Below are 15,720 nucleotides of genomic sequence, written 5' to 3'. Positions count from 1 at the left end.
GAATCGGAGAGCGTTTGAAGTTTTTTTTTTATTTCTTCCTACCCAAATGTGAGATGGTCGTATAATATATATTTATTATCCTAATAGTATGTACTTAGTCAGCATCAGTTGATGTACATTAATAAATTTTTATAATCCCTAAATCCGTTGTACCTCGTCGCCTAACAAGATACGCGCCAAAATCGGATTAACATCGTAAAAGGTCAAAATTTTGCTGAACACTTCATGTAATGATTTATGTATATTTGTATAACGGTGTATTGGAATTTTGATAAATTCTGTGTATCGAATTTCGAAACCGACTCTAAATTAAACAAAAATTATATTTTTATGATGTGTCTTTTTTCACTGTGTACCTTTATATGCTGATATAGTACCATGACAGATGGATGAATGGACAAAGTCGCACCATAAAGGTTCCTTTGTACTTTTTTAGTATGAAACGCTGAAAAAAACACGATAAAAATTACTTATACGAGTAGTTTTATAATACGTGACCTAGGCCAGTAAGTGGAAGAAAAAAAACCGTGGAAGTTTCTTTTAATAGCTTAACTATATCGTGGATAAATATCTTATATATTTTTTGTGGTTACTTCACTCCAAATTCCACGCTAATGAAATCGTGCACAGTAGAATAACAATGAATGCCAAAATTATACTAAAAAAACAAGCAAGTCATTTACATTTTTCTTTTAAGTAATATTTTATTGAATTAGGTGTTACTTTGCAGAAGTCCATATTACTAATAGGGAAGGCTTAAGATCTCCTACTAATAATAATAGTAGTCAATCCTCAAATGCTGGTAGTTGCAGATTTGTCAATAATAGCGGATTTAAACAAAAATAGTAACTAGTAACTTTAGGTAATAAGGAGACGTTGCAAAATGACCAGTCAAATCATGAAATGGTAAAACATCGCGTTAAAAAATAAATGACAGTCTACATAGCTACATATAAATTATGTATTTTTAAATCTTATGTTTACTATTTTAAATTATTTAAACTACTACTTAGCTGTGTCCCGCGACTTCGCTTATGTTATTCAATGTTAATATATAACCTATCCGTGTACTAAATTTTATTCAAATCTGATCGGTAATTTTTGCGTGAAAGAGTAACAAACTTCTATCCGTATAATTATACTGACAAATCCTGAAAAACCTGGACGAAGTTGAAACCACTACTGGAAACGAAAGAGTAAATTCATTAAATTCATGAAGTCCAGTTATATAGAAATAAGTTCTTGAATAAGATATCAAAATTATCATACTATTATTTATAAAAAAATAATAATAATAAGTAATAAGCACAAACAGTATACCAAGAAAATAATTCAAACATTCACTGTGCGACAAAAGGACATTGACATCTCTACCGACAAAGTGTACGAGCCCCACTATTTTTATCAAGAAAAAATATAAAAGAGACACCCTCGGGATTAGAGGCGCTGCCTTATTTTTCTGCTGATATTTACGCAGGTTGGTCATAAGGAAAATGTTTCATAACGTCTGCCCTTGATATAGACATGTCCGGACCGAAATTCCCCCGTTTCAGCAAAGCAAACTTTACCTGGGAATAATAAAAGTCACAACAAATACGAGTATGAAGCTGAAGCGCGTCGTGTTTGTCACCTTATATTATGCTAGCTTAGTATCTATCGGTAACATCTATATAATGTTCGAAAACGACAAACATAGTAGATTCATATAGTATATAAGTATAGATACATATTTAAAAACACACACATATACACACACACTCTGTTACGTCCATGGTTCTGCCCATGCCTATAGGCGACGGTTCCCCTTTTCATCAGATAGGCCGTAAGCTTGTTTGACTTTCTAAGCTACATAAAAAAAAACTTTAAATGGACGATGTCTCACAGGATTTTTTTGAAAAGTCAAAACATTAATTCTTAAAAAGTTTTGGCTGTTTGTCTGTAAGTTTATTTCGACATCACACAAAACATACAGCATCAAATTGGTTACGATATTAATAATTGTAATTTTGAAAGTCTAACTCGGACTTAAAATCTGGTAACTATATTTTATCTTGATACAATATCTAGAAGTGGTAAGAGTATGTAACGCTTAACGCAACTTAGTACGCGCGTAGAAAATCTACGCGTATTAAGTTGCGGGCAAAAGCTGCGATAATATATTATAAAAATAGTTACTAGTAGCTATTAGTAATGAATAAATCAACATCATAGGGATTGTTCGTATGTAAACTAATAAGCTCCACTGCTAACAATATTCTATCAGATCGCCTACAAAGCGGTATTCTTGGAAACTGCAGTTAATTCATGGTGAAATCATCACGACAGTACGGGGGCAGGTTTGATACTTAACTATCAGTAAATAGCTTTTGGTAACATCAAGTAGTTTAAAAGCATGAGATTTAGTTTTTATAATAGATATTTGCTCCCTTGCTTGAGATACTTGCAGCTTCTATTTCTATGTCTATGACCAACCTATTTGTAGATTTTATTTAACAAAGAACGGTTGGGGACATATTGGGTAGGATGATTTGATAGTATCCCTACCCTACTTTTTATACACAATTTAGCATGTCAATATCAAAAGTTAGTTGGGTTTGTATGATGAGAGATCGGCTTGATCAATCAACTCCAATGATCGTGCCATTTTAAATCTTGTGTCCTTCACAGTTTTAATTTTTATCAATTTTAATAAATTTTTAAATAATGACAAACTCTCGAGTAGCTGTAATTACTATCGATAAAAAAAAAAACTCACGAGACAGCATTGATCACATTCAATAAAAAATTATTAATGAAATATGAATGATTATTTTATATTATATACAACCCATTATACTCTGTGTGTTATCAGGTGTTATTATGGATAACAGGCCTTTTTTATTAATGATAATGGAACGGTAACCCTGGTATCATCGGTGCTAGTGGTAAGCTCTGGCAATGAGGTAAGGATGAGAACAGGTCGGTTAGCCCATTGTGACGAATTCATCAAAAATTAACTACCATGTTTTCCAGGGGGAACTGCATGGGGGTCGACCTGATAGAGTATATTATTAGCAAGGGATCAGTTGAATCTTAGTACTAACAGTACCTTTTCCTAACTAGTCACAAAAACCATAGAAAAAAGTTACTAACACATAACTTACATAACTTGGTTTTCCACCCTGCAAGGGGTTTGGCATAAAGATAGATAAAAATAACTTATTAACATGATATTATGATTATTAGATAGTCTACAGCTTCAAAAATTTCATCCAATATCATTGTTTTACAGTGAAAAATGGCAAAATGTCCCTTGCTACCAAGATTATATTACATCATGTAGGATATACCTAACACAGAGTACATTCACATAGACTTGTTAATGATGTTTACTATAACTGAGATTCCAATAGTTGTAATTAACTAGGCAACTTTAGAACAAGTTTATAAGAACTTGACAAATATTATTTAGATATTTTTATTGTAATGTAGAAAATTAAATAATGAAAAGGAGTAAAAACGTGTATAGAAAAATATGTTATGAATTGTTAAAATAAATATAATTAACACCATATTTGTTCTAACTATATAATGACCAATTCCTCTAATCAGATTAGTGTAACTACAGTAAGGCTGAAATATGATTTTTTTAAGTGTTGAGTAGTCACTAAAAAGTATAAGTAAAGTTCATAATTCCCAATCGTGTTTCTTCATTTTATACATTGCTTAAAATTTACTTGACTACATTAAAATAAAATTGTTAAATTACTCGTATAAAGAAATTCCTGTATGTTGTTGTTCTGTACAAATATTAGTAACTATATTACTAACATAAAACAAATATTTGATATATCTTTTTGGAATTAATATAAATTAATTGTAATCTTCCCTCTTAAATCCCCTAAAATCCCTTTCTTAGCCTTGTGTACATTTTGTCTGAGTGACTTTTTTTGGTACCCCAAATTAAATAATTGATATTATATAATCCATGGTTCAACAGCAGCATCCTCGTAATGAAAATCAAGTTGCTAATGGCAGAAAAAACAAAAAGAAGTGCATGTAGCTTAAACTTAATCATGCATATTTTGTTTCAACAGAGCTTAAAGAAAAGGTTACCAAGTTTATCACAGAAATACTCTCTCAATGAAATTACTTAGTAACAATTAATTTGTTAAATCAAATAATCTAATTTTAATTTATACTGCATATTATAATATAATTTTATTTGTATATTGGGCTGTTCTAATTTAAGGTTAATTAACATCTGAGGTTAATTATTTGTTTGTTTACATTTTCATAAGATCTATTAATACAAATTATAATACTTAAGATTATATCTACTCTATATTTAATTTTAATATATTATATTAGTATATTGTGTTTATTGTTAGACTTATTGGAATAATTATCTTTTTCTCTCAAGGTTAAAATGATTAGTTTCTAATACAAAAAAAATATATATATTTCATTAGCTACATATGTCATATCGCAATTAGTTGGAAAAGATATCTAGATATAAATTAAAAAATAATAAGTCATATTTTCAAAAAGGTAAACAAATTGTACAGCAAAAGTAAAAATTTACATAAACAAAAAAATGAAAAAAAAATGAAAAGATAGTTTTCTTATCAAGATATTTATAAGACATTAACTAACCTGGTCAGGACAAAAATATCCAAATGCCACCATCCCAAAGAGTGAAAGCAGTAAACAGAACAGTATCACTCGCCGGAGCTTCGATCTTGGCTCCATTTTTTTTATTTCATAGGCACCGCTAGGCAGCAACAAAGCGAAATCACTATCTACTTGCACTGATACACTTTTTTGCATTTCGGTCGAATGCATGTCTCATTTTTACAAAAATATCTTCAGCTAAAAAATCCACTGCTCAGATTGTCTCCGTAAACGATACTATAAATGTTCGAAAGCAAAACTTAAAAACATGTCACATTATTGTTATCGTGTTTAGATTACCTATCTGATTATTTATTAGATAACATTGTTTTTATTGATATCATTCGGAATATATACTAGTACAAACAAAACGAAAACCGAGATCGCAAGACCAACACAAGACAAACGAAACAAGCAACTGACTGAATGAATGACATGACACTCATGACAGATAAACTAGAACTTCAAGAATGAGATATACTTATGAAGAAGCGAGAAAACAAATATAGCATAGACAAAAATTAAAGTACATCATAGTGCATATTAATAGATACGTAAACGGTCATGCTAAAAAAATTCAATTATATGTAATATAGGCTAAACACCTTCGGAAATCTCGGTCTCTATTTTCTTAGGCATTTGTTTAAGGTCTTATGATTTTCAATTTATTTATGAGCCCATAATCAATAAGAAGGGAAAGATTAACCTACAAACTAAAAATATGGCCTCATGTAACTACCAAAAATAATTTTCATAAATTATAACGAATATAGGTAAATGAGATATAATAATATATCATATATAATAATTATTTGAAGTCTATATAGCTGTGTTAAACGAGCTTATGAATTTTTATACAAAAAATGTTTTAAATTTCTGATTACGTAGGATATATTTAAAAAAGAAATATGAATTCTCGTAATGAGAATATAAAGAGAAAAATATAATTTTTATAACTTTTGTCTGTCATTCGATTTTTCCGTTATCACGCAAAAACTACTGTACTAAATTGGTAGCCGTTTTCACAATTGTGTTCCTAAAGGGCGGACTTAAAATGTGTCTAGGTGTTACTAAACTTCAAAATCTATACGTAAAAATTGTAAATAAAAGCTTTTTAATTTTAATTGAATTGAATTGAATATATGTATATAATATTATAATAGGAATGGATGACATACAATTTGGGCTCTTACTCGCAATAAACTTTATCATGACGACCTCCTCGCGGTTCTCCCTGGAAAAAATCGTGATGGATTTATTATTGAATTCGTCACGACGGGCTAATTATACCGATACCGCTCGCCATCCACGAGGAATCCATCCTCACAGATTCAATCTTGTAATTGTTTGTATCTGTAATAAATCTATTATTGTAATATTTTGGAGGAAACAGTAGATTATCTATCTCACACCTTAGAAGCTAAATGGTCATGTAGAGTGCCATTTCAGAGAAGCTTCCTCCCGCGAACACTCAGGCTTTCCCTAGAGACTACAGTATGGCGTTTTCAAAAAAGGGCGTATTAAGGTTTCATAAAAATCAGCAAAGCGAGTGTGACAGGCCTGATGATATAGATTACAGTAACCTTGTTTACCATCAGCCGGCCTGTATGGTCGTTTGCTATCATAGTAGTATAAAAAAAGGTAAGGTGGGGTTAACATTGCATTAACATATCTGATGGCAAGGAATTAGACCGGCTCCATGCCAGCACCGGTCCACGTAGTAGCCACGGATCTCCCACATTACATTAACATCCATTAAAAAAAAAGAAAACAAGAATTGTATTATTTATCAAGCTTAATAATTTAGAAGTGGTCAAGAGGGAAAGTGTCTAGTGTGACCTGTATAAAAATTTACGTCACAATCATGGTCACGTTTACCTCAGTATTTTTAGAATTCCGAGTTTCTATTCGTAAGAGGTGCAGTTCTTAATACAAATTATCAACATAAATTTTGTTTAAAACTTATACTAGGTACTTAGGATATATAATAACAAAATAACACAAAAGATCTATGATAGGCTTTAATCCAGTATCAGTTTTAGGAAAACGTTATATTGGTTCGACATAATTTTTATAAATCAACACTTCATGCGTGATTATGGAAAATTAATTTCCTTTATATAATATCACGATAAAACTAAAATATTAAAACAAAAAAAAAAAAATAGAATGCATCAGCAAATTCCTAACTACAAATTATTTAAATTGACGATAAAAAAATAAATTGTGTGGCACTAGCTCTAGATGTCTAATCGAGTCAAAGAAATCCAAGTTAAACAATTCAAAAGGCACTTTAAAAATTAAGGTGGGGATATAATAATATACATATAATAAGTATATTGAATGATAAAGTGGATGATACATCGTTCGTCAAATTTCTCTCGTCACACTGTAGTTGCACTTACAAATAGCATATAATAAAGACAATATGTATGTACATCTTCTAAAAATCAATGGAGAACAATACATAGTTTAACCTACAACTAAAGAAAAACATAAGAAAATAAAATTCTGAAATCATATCAATATACTTCACAATGATTTTTATTTCTGGTAATAATGAAACTGTTATTTTTGTATTACTTACATGTCACTCAAAATTAATATTTTTACAACAAAATGTTATATAATACAGTATGTAGAATATGGAACTCAATGCCACGAGAGAATACACAAACTGGTTTTGTTATTGGTATTAAAAAAATGTATACAAAATGTCCTCACCTCTTTGATTACAATATTTCTGTAATATAAAAGTATTAGGTCACCACACCATTGATATAGGTAAAATGTATTAACATTTTTATTAGGTTGATGAAGACACTGATGATCATGGTATTGTTTTAACACTACACTCATAACTGAGCACAACATATTGATGTTAATTTTATCATTTAACTCCACCGGTCCCTAAAAAGGATCAACTCCTCTCACCACAGAATTTCCTAGTTATAAAAATTACTATATTTTATTGATTCAGTCCACAAATTTGAAATAAAGTCCACAATTCACTCAACGTCATGTGCCACGTAACTGGCACATGATGAATGTTGTTAATGTTCGGTTCACTATGCGTTTGTTTAATTAAACGTTCATCCAGTACAAAATATTTAGCACATTTTAATTTGTTGAAAGTTTTTCCATTAGCGTTGCACTGTTTAAAACAATCAATACTCTATGTTATATATAAATTGTTCAGATTGACGCAACATGGGTCACATTACGATTGATGCATCTTTGCTGCTCATGTATGCGGCTAAACATACATAAATATTATCTGCTTTGTAATACGGTACCAATTATTAACTCGAGTACTAGTTGTCTATGGGGAGAAGCCAGTCCTCAAATTGTTCTCACATGGTATAGGCATCCAATCAATTACGAGGACGTCCACGCCCGCGTGACCCGTCACGGTCCTGAAACATACATTCAGAAATGTAATTTTATATCTATAGTAATCTACGTGCTAAACACATATCTAAACAACACATATATGCTAAACATAATCATAATTATTTATTTATTTACAAAAGAGATTAAAATAATTTAATTGCGATTTGTGAGATGAGAGAGATTACGAAATGGAGAGTGAATAAAAATTACTCAAGCTCTAATAATATTTTTTATTCACTCTCTTTTCTAATAATATCCCTATCGACTAGACAAGTCATAATTTTGCCGGTGGTCCCGGCATAGAATGGGCCACCCCTTTCCTTCCTATGGGTATCGTAAGAGATGAATATATATATTCTTTATTGCACTTGTAAGTTACATATAAAATAATGTATTTATGTTGTGAGTAAGGGTGGACATATCTCTATACAGTAAGAAAGCATTTCGTTAGCGGGCAGTTGAAGCGCTACAACTATTAATACATAAACAAATATACAGTTAAATAAAATATTAAAATATATAATAAAATATTAAATAAATACATACACTATAAATACATATAATACCTACCTACTTATATAATAAATGTTAATAAAGGAGTTGTAATATTGTTATAATAAGGGAGTTTAATGATCGAAGGTTGGGCAGCAGTTGCCAACCCGCCTGCCAAGCATGGCTACTACTGACAAAACCTCCCTTATGGAAGAGGACTATGTTCAGCAGTGGACAGTTAACAGCTAATATGACGATGTCATGACGATCATAATTCTAATATTCCAGATTGTATATATTATATGAAGTATATAAACATTAATAGCGTAATCAACCCTCCTAGAGAAAGTAGAAACGATTCTAATGAAATCGTTTACGCTAGCGAGTCATGAGATAGAACGAAATGGCGATGCACATTGTCTTGTTCTTTCTCATGTTAACGCTGTGGGACTCAATTCCAATAATACAATTTATTTGTACCTTGTCTATTGGAGCTGTATGCATCTATATAAACCCAAATAGTCGTATATATCTAATTATAGCTACGCCCCGCAGCTTTATAACATAGAATACTTTATCAGTACTTAAATTATTCTATGTCCGTAGTCAAGATCTACCCATGTACAAAATTTTATTCAAATCCATTCAGTACTTTTTGCATGAAAGAATGAGAAACATTCCACCAACCAATCCATCTATCCTTTTAAACTTTCACATTTATCATTATTATGACACGGCTCAATCAATAATAATTATTATTATTATGAGAAACAATAGAACGTATGTGTATTGTATTGTAAAATCTTTATTGTAATCATACGGAATACATTAAAAGATTTAATATACAATGTGTGTGTCAAGAGAATGTCAATATTTATATATAATTAAGTCAAAGAACTAACCTTATGATGAGGTCTGTAATTGGAGTCACGATCACGATACCCGTGATCGCGGTTGTCTCGTCCATCACGATCATCGCGATGATCACGATGATCCCGGTGATCACGAGGATCACGGGGATCACGAGAGTCGCGGTGGTCGCGCGAATCTCGAATATCACGAGGATCACGATTATCGCGATTGTCGCGGCCATCCCGCGAGTCGCGGTGGTCCCTCGGCTCACGATTATCGCGATGATCCCGTCCATCTCGACCGTCGCGGCCGTCGCGATGATCGCGGTAGTCGCGATAGTTACGATAACCGCGCCCATTCTCATGATCGTCACGATTATTGTCCTGGTTATTATGATGTGGCACCTTCCGCGAGTCCTCCTCCTCCTGACGCCGTTCGTAATGAATAAAATCATCAAAAATAGACGTCGAGTGACAATAACTATGCATTATACGCAACACTTGAAGGCCTTTTGCGTGTGGAACCTCCTGAGTGTCACGAGAGTTTGTAACTGGTTTATTTTCGTTATTCTCTAATTTGATATAACGAAGTTGCACATTCGGAACGTCTTTAACATAAATCCACCTAACTCGAAATTGTCCCTTCCACTTATCCTGCGACCATACGGATGAGTTAGAATTATAGTCGACTGCACTCGTCATGCGTGCCATACCGCAAAAATGGCCGCTACCATTTACCGAAAAGAACAAATAGACTACACCTCCTTCCCGTTCGCGCTCGCGATATGCAGCATCTAGTCTTTTGTTGCCATGTTCTGTACTGCACCAAATTTCATACTTAATACTACGGTGGATATCATCCTCCGAGTAGGACTTAATGACAAAAAATCGGGCGAGTGGAGCACTTAAATCAAACTCCTTAGGATTATAATCGTTCTTGACGCGTAATTCGTCAAGTACAGGATGAGGTGTAGCCGGACTTGTTTGTACTGGCGGCGCAGCGGCAATAGGAGGCGCAGGCATCGGCGGACGTGGCTGATGTGGCTGATGAGGCTGGTGTGGCTGATGTGGTTGATGCGGCTGATGCGGTTGGTGCGCCTGGTGCGGCTGATGTGGTGGTGGCGCCCGCGGAGCGTGGGCCCACGCGGGCGGTGCCTGGTGCTGTGGTGGGGGGCCGCGCTGCAGTGAAGCTGGCGTCGACGCCGGTGGAGCCGTTTGAAGCGGCACCGCTGGGGGCACTGGCTGAGGTTGTAACGGTGGTGGAGGCGGCGCCGTGACAACAGGTGCACTCTTGCCAGCATCCCACGCATTTATTTCTAAATTATGTTTGCCGGGTATTATGGGCGGAGGGGGCATCCCCGGTCCTTTTTTCTTGAGTCCAGTGCTCTGAGAAGACGGAGCAGGTTTGGCAGGTTGGCTCGCGATCGATGCCCATGTCATCTTTTTGGGTTGCGATCCACCTGATACGTCCTTGAGCTCTGAAGCCCGGTCTTTGTCCATTTTATGCTCTCCGAGAGAGAGCGCCTGTACTCCCGTCTCAACTGCCTTGATGCCATCAGGCACGTACAGGCCATCGGCCCTGTAGTAATCATCGTACTGTTTTGCGCGACCCAACTGACCCCATGTGGAATAATCTCCATTGCCATGGAAATAATTAAAAGTTGAACCTGGCTGACCAAATGCAGCAGTTGAGAAAGCAGTTGTTGAAGGTCCAAATACACCTGAAATGGTAACATTGAATTGTTACGAAAAGATACCACATATTGTAATCATTACTCTGTGGCAGTATTAATTTTGGTAGCAGGTGTCGTTTTTTGGTACAATCTAATTAACTAATAACCTTTTAAAGTGATGAATTAAAAAACAGGTTCTATTAGCCTGCTATACAATTATAAAAAATCCAAACTGGTAGAGCAGTTCCAGTAATTTTTGAGACTGAACAAACTAGATACTTTATAAATGTAAATCTGTAACTTTTTCTAGTCACTGAATAAATACTAGCTACCATCCATTCCATAAGAATCGTGAGGATTGTATCCTCCGAGGAAAGTCATCGGGTCTGTTCCATTGGTGGACCATGTCCCATCCCCAACTCCAAAAGCTTGATAAGGAAGTGCTGTTGTACCGTAATAACCTGAAATATAAAATAAACAATATTAGCAATTGAAAGCAATTAAATATACTCAGAACAAAGTAAAGAGAATTGGAAGCTAGATATATGATGTATTTATTATACTGATAGAAAATATTCAGTCATTTATGTAATAGAATTAAAGTGACATGTTACTAAAAACATAAAAACGGTTTGTAAATAAATTGTTGATAGCAATAAATTGTGTATAATTATTAATTAGTAAGACATTGATGCAAGTACATCTATACTAATAATAGACAATATTATAAAGATAAAAGATTTTATTGTTTCTTTGTAATAGATAAACTCAAATACTACTTAACCGATTTAAAAAATTCTTTCACCTATAGAAAGCTGCATTATCAGCGAATAACACAGGCTATATATTATTTTCGAATTTTCTATCTACCCGTGCGAAACCAGGTCTGATGAATAGTGTATAATAATAGGTCAAAGTATTGTGATTGTAGGTATAACATTTCATAAAGGTGGAAATTTAATTTATTAGCATATTTTTAAGGAAGTGTTCTAACAGTGAAACTAAATATTTTTCCAAAAAGTTATGAGTTAATAAGTGAGTTAATAAAGTTGTTGGATTTGTATAGGAAGATCATCATTTTGGAATATTATGTATTTTTGTTTTACAAAACAGTCAATATATTCATACATAATTCATTAAATTTCATCTATGTGTGTATGTATATATATATATATATATATATATATATATATATATATATATATATATATATATATATATATATATATATATATATATATATATATATATATATATAGTATACATTTTATATAAAAAAAATTGCAAAGTATGTACCTACCTGCCGCGCTGTAGGGGTCGGCCGCTGACGAGATGGGCGGTGCGTAGGAAGGTTGCTGTTGTTGACGCCATGACACCTCCGCCAACTCGTCGCCGCCACTCTCTAACTGTTGCTCTTTCGGTGCATTTGTCACTGTCGATTTATATATTAGTACATTAAAAATTATGTTCAATAGCAGTAACGATCTTAGGAAAAAAGGGCCGAGAGGGGATCGGACTTCGCTCGGGGGCGCCGAGATCCAAGGGGAAGCGAGGTCTAAAATAGCGACATGCGAACAATTGAATCAGTAAAGGATCAAATCAAATTCCATGCTGGCACTTTAGAATGAACAGTGGATTCCTGCTACATTTTTATTTTCGTCATGGGGGGCGGGGAGTGGGAGGAGTCAAGAATTTGCTCAGGGGCAAGACAGTAAAGCATCATGATATGATCTTAACATATTGTACATTTTGTCCAGACACAATGGGTAGTCTACCTGATACCTGAAAGATGGCCCTGTTTACAAGTCAGTCAGTCACTTACTGCTAGTAAGCTATAAAACTACTATTATTTATATGATCTTTAATCCAGTCACCATTTTGACTCAGAAGGTGAGTTAACATTAAAAATCTCACCTTACTCAGAAATAACATAAACAACATGTGATGAAATTAATTATTAGTTTAGAAACTTTAGTCAAAGATAAACAATGGAGCTATGGAATTCATATGTAGGCAATACTGTTATCATAAATAAATTTCCTAGTTCGAAATAGCATCCTTTAAGTCATTGTTAAAGTTCTCTGGTTTTCATGAAATACATATATTCTCTTAGAATTCCAGTAATATTTAAGGAAATATATAATATAAAAAAAAACTTCAATGTCACAATCTTCTTTTACACTAACTTACATTACACACTCATCATTCTAACATAAAAACACTCTTATGGATAAGCAAAGTCAGTTTATTTAATAGAACAAATGTGTTAACCTAATAAAAATAAGAGAAAAGGGCAATGACCCTCATTTTAAAAATCTATATCTATCTCTGAACATTACAATAAAATGTGTTAAGCGACATATGAATTTTCAATTGATGGTAGATAAATAAATATATCATATAAAAAAAGAAACTATATTTCTGCTAGGTTGTGACAGACAAACAGGTATTACTGTTGACATTAAAAAAATATTTATTTCAGATGGTATGGTATTCACATCATGTCTTTACAGGACAGTGAAGAAATTTGATAATTAAAGTATTACTTTTACTTATATACCTATCATTTTATTATTATTGACCTTGACATATAAGTAGATACATAAAAATTAAACAAGTAGATAATAGGTCTAATCTAACAAAGACATTGTCATTAATAAAATTTAAAGGCCAATACACTGTAGCATGTTTTAGTTAAAAATAACAATCTTTCATACAGCAAACAAGATACAAATGTTAGTATATCAATAGACATTTGCTTTCATAGCTTGTTTGAAATAATTATGTCAAATGAACAAAAGTTATCCTTAATTACATGTTACATTAATGAATTTAATGTAATTACTTTGATGATTACATAATATAAATTAAGTAGGTACTTCAGTTCGCAACTACAAATGTCATCAACCACATATAAAAGACTTTGTTTTATAAAAAGAAACTACACAAAAAGTATTGTTTTTTTTTTTTTTTTAAATGTTTAATTCACATTCAATTATCTCCTCTATAAAATATTTCATTAATGTGTTTCTAATAATCAGTTCTTTAACAGAAAAAAAGCATGAAAAATAATGACAATTAATGTAAATCTGAGCCTTTTTTCATAAGTACAATACTTAATATACATTCATGAAATATTGTATAAAAAGATATTCATTTTGTCATATTGTTTGTCATAAAGTTATGATGGTGGTTATGACTGGTGTTACTAGAATTATTACTTCAAATAGATACCACATATATTACATGCACCATATAGCTTGGTGGTCTTAAAATAGCCTTGTACCACTATATATCTACATGCACGACATTTTAAATGTTTAGTTTGGCAAAGAAAATTATGGCAACCAAAATAAAACAAATTAGTATTTAAAATAGACAAATACTGTTAATTAGGTCTCAAGTATATGTCACAATTACACAATTAAGCTGATATTAGATTGTACAGATATACATAGGTGCAATATCAAATTAGTCTACAAATTTAGTACTTTGAGGAGTGTAAAGATATCTGTAAGTCTATATATTCTGTGTACTGATGTTACATTCACTAACCAGTTGATAGACATTAATGTTGATATGATAACATATGTTGAGTAAGACCAATAAATCGCCTATTTACTTAAAGCCATAAACCACTGTCATAAGTTAATAATATTACATTATAATCTATCGTGAAAATGCGTGCATTTTAGAAAGTGAAAATAGGAGAAAGCAAAATACATATGATGTTAATGTTGATTTCATCGCAAAAGCACCGGATACAAAGTCGACCGGTACGGTGTTCCTCCTACGGAGAAAACACCTTGCAACGTCATAATGGTTTCACTTTACCTTGGTTCCCTTGCCCTTTCATCCGCTACACGCCACATTTACATGAAACAAGGAATAGCATAACGTCATTAAATTCGATAAATTCTGATATATATTTGTAAATAATGCAAAAAGATAGTACAAATGCGAAATACCTGATCTGACACGCCTGCTGACATTGGCCGCGATTTCGAGAAATTTAGCACTCAGGGAAGTCTTTGCGCACAAAAGTAACAAAATAAATCACATCAGTTTCACTACACAAAGTCTGGCGAGTCTGATAATCAACTAATCACTTTAAAATGTCCGTAATTAATAATTAACACTAAATGTCCGACACGGATGGAAGTTTATTAATGGCGACCACAGTGTTGCCATTATATTTTTTTTGGAAATACTAAAAATAACTGAATAAGAAGAATAAAAAAAAAATTGGATCCAGTTGAATAAATAAAAATCAATAATAATTTTCAAGACTTTTATTTATGACTAGCTCTATCTTATTACTTCAGATACAAATTAGGATGAAGGATATAAGATTGTCTGTGTAATTTTACTTCAGATGAATAACTATATATTCCAATATCTCCGGGTTGAACCAACTATATTTCATTCATTCTAAAATATTATTGTATAAAAAAACCTTTTTTTATAATAGGGGCGAAAATAAAAGTATTTACCTTTATTTTCGCCCCTATTATCTATATTAAATTTGATAGTTTATAAATAAAATATCTTGTTTCCTTTATAAATATTTTAGGTTTCTTCATCCACCTTGCTGTACCCCATTACCCGAGACTCATTATAAATATACTACTTCTTAAAAAGGAAAATAGCAAATCTTT

General features: G+C 32.5%; 2 protein-coding genes across 4 annotated transcripts in view; both read right to left on the bottom strand.

The window, feature by feature from the left end:
* LOC113522749 (heparan-sulfate 6-O-sulfotransferase 2) overlaps nucleotides 1–5,104 on the bottom strand; it is a 106,638-nt gene extending 101,534 nt beyond the window's left edge. The window contains exon 1 of the mRNA XM_026908555.3: nucleotides 4,636–5,104. Coding sequence (XP_026764356.1) covers nucleotides 4,636–4,824 — 189 coding nt within the window. The 5' untranslated portion in view covers nucleotides 4,825–5,104. The remainder of the gene's footprint in view (nucleotides 1–4,635) is intronic.
* Nucleotides 5,105–6,656: 1,552 nt separating this feature from the next.
* On the bottom strand, nucleotides 6,657–15,260 carry LOC113522568 (YTH domain-containing family protein 3). Of its 3 annotated transcripts, none has more exons than XM_026908296.3 (6): nucleotides 15,031–15,260; nucleotides 14,897–14,921; nucleotides 12,363–12,494; nucleotides 11,392–11,523; nucleotides 9,441–11,110; nucleotides 6,657–8,069 (listed from the first exon to the last, which is right to left on the bottom strand). In XM_026908296.3, the coding sequence occupies exons 1-6, from the start codon at nucleotides 15,052–15,054 to the stop codon at nucleotides 8,028–8,030; spliced, it is 2,025 nt and encodes a 674-aa protein (XP_026764097.1). In that variant the 5' UTR covers nucleotides 15,055–15,260; the 3' UTR covers nucleotides 6,657–8,027. The 3 variants fall into 3 exon arrangements, with proteins under 3 accessions (XP_026764097.1, XP_026764098.1, XP_026764100.1); XM_026908297.3 differs by having other exon boundaries at nucleotides 11,395–11,523; XM_026908299.3 differs by lacking the exon at nucleotides 11,392–11,523.
* Nucleotides 15,261–15,720: the final 460 nt, after the last annotated feature.

This window comes from Galleria mellonella, unplaced genomic scaffold (genome assembly GCF_026898425.1).
Source record: "Galleria mellonella isolate WM207_F2 unplaced genomic scaffold, CSIRO_AGI_GalMel_v1 utg38, whole genome shotgun sequence".
NCBI lineage: Eukaryota > Metazoa > Arthropoda > Insecta > Lepidoptera > Pyralidae > Galleria > Galleria mellonella.
This window is presented reverse-complemented; position numbering and strand designations above follow the sequence as displayed.

Excerpts from the sequence above, each read along its gene's own strand:
- LOC113522568 (XM_026908296.3), bottom strand. The coding sequence starts at position 15,054 with ATGTCAGCAGGCGTGTCAGATCAG. Across the intron at positions 14,922-15,030 it reads CAGCAGGCGTGTCAGATCAG|CGGATGAAAGGGCAAGGGAA; the intron begins GTATTTCGCATT and ends TGTGGCGTGTAG. Across the intron at positions 12,495-14,896 it reads GAAAGGGCAAGGGAACCAAG|TGACAAATGCACCGAAAGAG; the intron begins GTAAAGTGAAAC and ends ATAAATCGACAG.